This window comes from Halyomorpha halys, unplaced genomic scaffold, assembly GCF_000696795.3.
Source record: "Halyomorpha halys isolate HHAL.00 unplaced genomic scaffold, Hhal_1.1 Scaffold237.1, whole genome shotgun sequence".
In the NCBI taxonomy this organism is placed as follows: Eukaryota; Metazoa; Arthropoda; class Insecta; order Hemiptera; family Pentatomidae; genus Halyomorpha; species Halyomorpha halys.
In genome coordinates this window covers 892,870-901,576 of record NW_027112495.1, presented here as the reverse complement: position 1 = coordinate 901,576, position 8,707 = coordinate 892,870, and the positions used below count along the sequence as shown (strand labels likewise).

The 8,707-nt window shown below is 28.7% G+C and overlaps 1 protein-coding gene across 1 annotated transcript in view; it reads right to left on the bottom strand.

Annotated features, from left to right (window-relative positions):
* Positions 1–8,707, bottom strand: part of hob (hobbit) — a gene marked incomplete in the record, with an annotated part of 43,534 nt that overhangs the window by 14,283 nt on the left and 20,544 nt on the right. The window contains 7 exon segments of the mRNA XM_067050336.1: positions 485–630; positions 778–998; positions 3,320–3,453; positions 4,468–4,661; positions 6,245–6,445; positions 6,932–7,096; positions 7,169–7,341. Of these exon segments, the coding sequence (XP_066906437.1) occupies positions 485–630; positions 778–998; positions 3,320–3,453; positions 4,468–4,661; positions 6,245–6,445; positions 6,932–7,096; positions 7,169–7,341 (1,234 nt within the window).

Below are 8,707 nucleotides of genomic sequence, written 5' to 3'. Positions count from 1 at the left end.
TATATGTTATATATTACATACATAACAATATGAAAATCCAGTAAGTAAATACATGTAAAAAATTAAATTATAAAAAAAGGAAGACCAAAAATGGTTATATAATTAATTAAATTTGCAGGTAAAATAACAAAATTAAATTTTCATTTTCTCTCTTATTTCATAATTTTAAAATAACTGTACTCTCATACTGTTTATCTTCTTATAATACTTTCACTATACATTTTCTTCGCATACTGGTTATGTATTTATATTATTTGTTATTTTCTTGTTATTCTGTTTTCACTTTATTCATTCTGGTTGTTATCTTGGTTTTTTTTTTTTTTTTTTTTACATAACTCTGCTGAAGTTCTGAAATTCTGGATAACATGTTGGCATTATAAAATAAGTTTTATTTATTTGTGTTCTTGCCAACCTCATGTTCTTCTCATTCAATCTTCTCTTCATATATCCAACAATTAATGCATTACAGTAATAAATTACAAACCTCATTTGACTCTTTATTTTCTTGAATCGCAGATCTCAGCCAGATTTCAGCAGCATGTAATTCACAGGTCATATAGACAACACTCCATTCAGCACGAGGTCGGTGTTTTAAGTTATCATTAATGGGTACTAGGCAAAGCAAATGCTCTGGAGGGGGAAAAAAAAAATCTTTGAATGCACATAGTTAAGTATACCACATCTAAGAAGTAAAATGAGATGTTTAAATTTTTTCCCTAAGAATAATTTATTTTTACAAAATTTAAATTTACAACTCATAAAGGTGATTAAAAATACCTGAACAAAAAGCTATAGATTCTCCAGTCAGTTCAAAACCCCTTTGCATAGAAAAAGACATCCAATAATGAACTTGAAAAGTATGTAATGACAATAACAGATGCACTTTCTTGTAATGACGTGAAAGAGGAAGCTTCCTTGGACGGAGATTATGAAAAACAGAACCTCTTCTAGTAGGGCGTGTTACACCAGATAGAATCAATTTGAGTTTTTCAAACCACCTTGAAGAGAAAATTAAATAAAGATACAAGATAAAATCAAATTATAAGTTAAAATAATGGAAACATAAAAGCCTTGTTTCAACACCATTCAAAAATATCATCATGCTGAGTAAAGGGTTTTACTTATGCTTTTGCTTTTTCTGAAAATCTCAAAATGCATTTTGTTCACTTTAAACAAAATTAACTTGGTCCCAACAAAAACCCACATCCAATGAACTCGATTCATTATGGATTGAACAACAAACTTCAAAGCTCTATAAATCATTGATAAGAAGCAATATGATCAAAAACATTATAAATTTATAATTCTTACAAAAAAAAAAATTCACTATTCCGGTCCAAAATGAATTTTTTCATAAAATGTACAAAATGGATTTTGGTACGGAGCTCCTCATATATTGTAATATGATTGTAAATAAGGGAGAAGAAAAAGAAAAAAAATTCAGTCACAAAGAATAAGGACAAAAAACCCTTATGAACCATACTAAGCACACCTTAATTTAATATAAAATGCTCCCTGATTATGAGTAGCCTTGTTTCAATAATTATTAATAGGAAAGGATCAAAACATTAAGAATATTTAAAGGGATTATAGAGCAGCTGAATAAAACAGGTGGGGAGCAGTGTGTTTAACAAGCCTGTTACCTTCAGATTCTGAAGTAGTTTTCTAATTTTTATTGTTACTATTTCTTAATCTGTTAGCTCTTTAAAGGTAAAAATACAATTGAAATGGTTAATTGCAAAATTAGAATTAATACAGCTAATAGAGATGTCAAAGTGAAATTAGCATGTGTCAGTTGCTTAAATCTTTTTTATATTAAATATGTTAAAATTGACACAATGAATTTTGACAGTATTAAAAATTGGGCATGCTCCAATGATGTAACAATTGGAAATGCTCATTGAGGAGATTAGAGATGAAGATTAAGCTTTAAGAAATATATGAACTTAAAGATAACAAGGAAATGATTCAGAAACAGTCTGAACTATCTTTTGAAAACATGGAGTGTTTATTAAAAAAACTGAAAAAAACATTAAAACCACACTGTTTGTATTAGGCCCAAGCAGGAAGGTACTCCAGGACCCATTATCGCTCAATTTTCACGGCAAAACGCGAATGATAGACTGGTGGGACAAAGAATGAAGGGGATATTCTCCATCCACCATATCATATGGAATGCGGAGTTTACCTCATCAAAGCGATAACACCCATAAATGAACACCTTTATTGGCTTGCCAGAGAGAAGAAGGTAATGGGAAAAATAAAATAAATCTGGTTCAGTGGAGGCAAAGTCAGGTGAAGGAAGGCTAAAGACTACCCAGCAGTGTTGATAGGCAAGCCTTCTCAACTAAATGTTTTCAGCAGAACCTCATGCTCTTGTTACCTCTATATTGTAAATAGTCTATTTTTTCAATACAGAAGACATCATATTTCTTTTACATAGAAGTCATTTCATTTGAGCAGTTGCTAATGAGTTGAAGTTGAATGCAGAGAAAAAATAAAGACATCCATAATAGGTCTCAATAACTTCCTTAAAATTGTTCCTCCTACTCCAATCCTGTTTCTAAATAATAAACCCATTCATAAACTTATAAGGTTTTTCCCCCTAAGTCTTTGTGATTGTTATTTTATAGTAAAAATGAATCTCACTAAAAGGAAAAAAATAAAAACTGTTATTTAAAATGAAAATAATTCATTTGATAAGTTCGAACATTGTCACAATCATCCAAATCGACCAACACTTAAATATAAGTTTAAAGTTGACACAAGGGTGGTTGATTATTCTATTATTATATTATATATATACATTCATGGATTATTAAAATTTTAAAAATAAATTATAAACATAAATAAACTAATTGAGGAGTTATTATACAAAAGTTTATACATCCACTTTAGGAAAGTTATTAATAAAAAATCGCTATGGGAACATCTAATGTAGATAATTTAAAATGTTGATTTGCAACGCTTATTTGATATGTGGAAATTTAAATGTTGAAATAAATTAATGAATTTTTTAGTATAAAATGTAATTTGTAAAATCAAACTTTACTTTTCAGAAGAGGATATATTAACTTATGGAAAATTAGTATGGGAGCATCTCGAGTAAATAAGTTACATTTTCATGTAACTGTTCACCTTCATGCCTTACATGTCATTTTTTAGTTAATATTATAGTCAAGGAATCTCTTGATTGTCAATCTTGCATTTCACAGATGTGAATAGAAATATGAAGAGAAAAAAATATATTACTGTAGTTAATGAAATTTACCAAAAATAAAAATTATCTTTTATACATAAAAAATTAAATTTAATTCACCTCAAAGTGCTTCCATATAACAGAGCCACAGGACAATTGAAATCATTTCCCACACTTGAAGCAACAGGCTTAGTTTCTAAAACTAAACGAATGTTCAGGTTTTGAGAACGGAAGGCCCTGAAGGAATCATGTTCCTGGAAACATTACAACACATTAACTGATTGATTTTTTATTTTTTTTAAATAATAAAATAACATTGCTATTCAGATGTTATAACAAAAAAAAAACTTTAATATTAAAGGCATTAAGATCCTCATTAAATAACATTTTAAATTTATTAAATAATTGTTTTTAATTAAATTTTATAAATGCCTTTATGGGCAAAGTATATTTCATAGTCATGTTTATCCAGGAATTTAGTTTTCAAACACTTTGTATATATACCCTTTAGTTAACATAGAAAAATGTTTTACCAAGATTTTATCATGAAATACAAAGAAAAATTTAATTTCATGTTATTGGATTTAATAAAACTACATTCAAATATATTGGCTATTAAGTAATATCAATGAAAGTTTGATAAAGCAAAATCCAAAGCTGGAAAAATAAATTAATGAAAAAACAAAAAAAGCTAAATTATAAAAATTAGATAAATATGAATAGGAACTCTAAATTGAATAAAATTCATAAAATAAAAACAAACAAACATTATAATAGTAATCAAAGTAATTCAATTCAAAATATCAGTAAAAAATTCTTAACTGTTAATAATGTAATTTAAAATAATAAAAGAAAAAAGGATTAAACAACAATGAGTTATTGAAAAAATATAACAAGTAATATAAAAAATAAAATTAAAAAAATTATAAAACAAGACAATGTGAGTTTAATATGGTTTAAAAAGGAATTTTCCTCAGTCCTTTTGCTTGATATTTACATTTAATAATAAAAGTAAAAAAATAATCCCCCTAAAAAAAACAAAAAAACAACCACAATATAATAATAAAAAATAATATAATAAGTGAAATATTGTTTAAAAAAAAAAAAAAAAAATTTAGCACTAACTTCACGTTTGGATAATATCAATGACAATAAAAAAAAATTGTATTTTTCTCAATAAAAGCTAATACATTACATCAGAATTGTTGTAGTTTATAAAAAAAGTAGAGGTAGTCAGAATAGTTTTCAAGCTCAAGCTTGAAAATTACCTGATTGCTGGAATAATCAGGAAGTTTGTCTGGAGCACAGGGCATGACGGAGTGATGGTCGTTTGGATCCCCAATACAAGCCCAGCCTAACTTAACGCTAAGCCTCAGATTTGGAAAATGGAGAAGACGACAATCATCATACTTTGAAGCTGTTCTGACATAAATGTCAAGATTTCCCTTGAACACAACTTTTGCTGAAATAAAAATATTTATTTCATTAATTATAAAAATGATTTTACTAAACTATATACAAGGCCTCAAATAAATATTAAAAAGTCAATATAAACCATTATTTTAAGATGGAGAAAATAAAAAATAGTTTAATATTTTCAAATGTTTTATATTACATCAAAAATTTAGTTCGAAAATATGTTTGGCAGGAATAGATCAGAGTGAATAAAGCATAAAATACTTTTTGTTCCGATCCTCAATGCTAGAAACAAATACAGAAAGAAGAATTTTTATTGTAAGCAAAATAATAATCTATTTATAGCATTGGGGTTAAAATAAATAAAACAATACAATTTATATTCACATCAACGGATGGACGACTTTAACCGCACATAATTATGTGCATGATCTATTGTTACTGCCAACAAGTATTAACAAAAATTGATCTATTGTTACTGCCAATAAGTATTAACAAAAATTAACACTGCCAGTAAGATATTCAAAGCTTTACAAGTTGTTACAGTTAAATCAATACCAGATAATTATTATCTTGTATAAATGTATATAATATTACATTACTCCATAAATATCTAGTCAATACATATATTATAAAAAAAACTATTTCTCAGAGACCTGGATGAACTTAAATAAATCACTTTTTGAACATCTATCGATGTCAATATTTACTGGAGACTATATAAGATCCCATCAAAGAAGGCTGATAACACGTTCCATGATAACAGTATTTTTTAGAGTTACTACTTTGACATCATTCTTTCCTAATACCCACAAACTCTAAGGAGTGGTTCCGAGTCTTGTATCCGCTAGATCCAGAAGTCTCTTGAGCATAACCTTTTCCTTAACAGTGTCTAGCCTGGTTCTCTTCAGTTTTGTGGGACATCGAAAGACTGGTGCCTTTTCAGTTACTCCCACCTGTCCTATCTTCTCTATCATTGCCAATGTCTAATTCTTACCTACCTTATGTTTGTATCACTGAGAATATGAATAAACACACAGTTTGAAGCCTTCAGAGAGAACATATTAACCACTCTTGATACTACCTGATCATCATCCATCATAATATAGTGGAAAATATAATATGATGCACATATTATACATCAAAAATATTAAACGAGTTTGAGGTTCAACATGCACATTAGGCTGCTTCATAATTGCTATATATCTCTATTCATTCATTTTTTATACAATGGCTCTACAGCCCTTGCAGAGCTTTGGCCTTCAAGATTATCAGCAACCACTCATTCCTGTCAGTGGCATAACTCCTTCATCTCCTTATTCCCAACCAGCACAGAGTTTCCTCCATCAATACAACTCAGACATGGTCTTCTATCTTCAGGCAATTGATACAGCAGTCATCTAGATAGGTGATCCTCAGGCATCCTTTCCACATGGCCAAGCCATTCTTAATTTTGGCCATTTTGATAATCACTAACAAACAATATTGAGTTCACCACATGAATCCATTGACTCCTGATTTTTTCTCGATCTCTATGGTTTTTTTGTCCGACTCTGTGGTAATGCTAAAAATATTAAATAATACTATACAGTTATCCATTCATAAATAAAGATAATTAAAAATCCATACCGTTAGTCCAATCAATTGCAACAGATGACCAAGTTATTTCCATTTCTTCTGTCTTATTATAAGGATCTAGAGAAGCATGAAGCAATACTGTTAACTGTCTAATAACTAAAGTAATTCGACCATGCAATAGTAAGCGTAACTTGTCCCAAAGAGGAAGTGGAGGGCTTGGATCAAGTGAGCCACGCATTATCTTTTCAAAACCTAAAAATTATAAAAATAATCTCAAAAAACACTACAAATACAAATTATTTACATGAAAGGTAGAATTAATTAATTTTTACACATTTTTCAAATCTCATCAATTTTCTAAATATCAGTAAAAATTACCTAAATATATAATAAGATTTAAATTTACAGTTATAACAATGAACTTTATACTATATTTTTTATAGTCATCATATAGTTCTAAATTTAAATTTTGATATACTTTTAGATAATACTCGAGCATATTAAGTAAGTAAACAAAATAATGTTAAAAAACTTCTTAAATTATAGAGGCTGAAGAGAGGAACACAGTATACTTGAAAAGTCTTAGGAGCAATGGATTAAAAACCATTATATTTTTAATTTTTGACCTTAGAGCTATATATTAGGTTTAAAAAATAAAAAAGTGTGAAGGTCAAGTGGTGAAACTAATTAATTGGTTTTTATTTCAAATATTTACAAAAAAGTATAAAAATTTCTTACTGAGATTGCATTGTGCAATAACTGGTTCCCAACAGGGTCCGAAAGCATAACTAAAATGCTCTACCTCGCAGTTTAGATCATGGTATAGTTTTAATGAAGTCATGCTTCTTTCAATCTCTACGCTATTCCATCCTTCTCCAAGTTCCAGTTTCACAACCCGCTTCGCTGGAAAATTTTTATTTTAAAAATATTTCAGATATCAAACAAGCACTGAAAATGGATAAGCAGATGTCACACCTCTTCTAGTAGGGATCTGTTCCGCACCAACAACCTTACCCCACATCTGGAGCTCTCTAAGGTCAAGCCAAGGCTGAGGGAAATCTCTTAGCTGGAACTTGAGCTCTTTGCAATTAATAACGACAGCCCGACACCACAGTGTGCTAAATTCAAGTCCCTCAGCAGGCCAAGGACTAAAAACATTTTTAAAATGAAAATACCCTGTTTTTGTTTATTTAATATGTGATAAATGATTATCTCTTGTTGTTATGAGATGAATATCTCTCAACAAAGAGAGAGAAAAGTTGGTTATATAAATTTGGGATAGGAATACCACTTAAGAAAAAATAAACAGATAAAAGTTGGACTTAAAATGACCTTTAGTGGTAAATGAAAACAGCAAAGCTTCTGTTCTGTCTTCTCAAATAGCTGCATCTTTCGAATACAGAAAGATATCTCTAAAATCTTCGAAAATGACTACTTAACTTTTTTGAATTAGTTAAAACAAGAACTTTTTTATTAGACTTTTATAATATAAGTTTATATGAAAAATGTCCAGCAAGAACTTTTATAAACAAGTTCAACATACGAACAAAGTTCATAACTGGACTTATATTATAAATATCATTATTATAAAAATCCTCAATAGGATTTATTTCATAAATGATACTATTATCAAAGTTTTATCTGTACATAATACTTGAGGGAAGATTCATTTTAACTTTTAGGATTTCTAACATAGTAAGATCTCCATTTGTACACTTTTAGAGGTGTTGAAAATAAAATTTTCGACTTGACCGGGCGAAAAAAAAAAATCACCCAGATATCAATTTATTTTAACTATTCAGATTTTTTAATATTCTAGGGCCCCTTTTTATTTTCTTAGAGATGTAGGAAAAGTAAAATGATATTGATTTTAAGGTAGCACACATATATTTTTATTATAACTTCTCGAATTTCTAATAGATGAGGGTCCATTGATATGTTTTTGGAGGTATAGAAAATGCTATGGATTTTAATATACTTTATTGGCATTTCGTCATTTTGACTAATCAGATATTGAACATATTACAGTCCCTCCATAAATTTAGTCCAATTCAAAAATGTATGAAATATTTGAAATAATATGGTCTCTAGTCAGAGAAGTTTTCCTTCCATAACATAAAATAGTTCAATATATTTTGAAATACCGTAAAATGGTACAACATTGTGCCCAGGAGTTCAACATGGGCCACATATTTCAGGATGTCAATGCCTTCTTGTAGATGAATGATAAAAAAAAAGAAGTACAGATAAATTCTGGTAGATCTTCATTTATCTAATTTCTTTTTCTCATCAATCAGCTGGCAGGTCTTGACATTCGGAAATCATATGTGGCTCAATTTAATACCCATTGGCACAAAGTTGTACCAAGCAGTGATTAAGAAGACATGATCTGATTTAATGAAAAAACAAATCATAATTATTGTTTATATGTATATTGTAATATGCTCTTTTTTAGTAAATAGTATATTTTGATGTATAAATGGTTTTAATATGTTTTATTTTATGTATCATTTT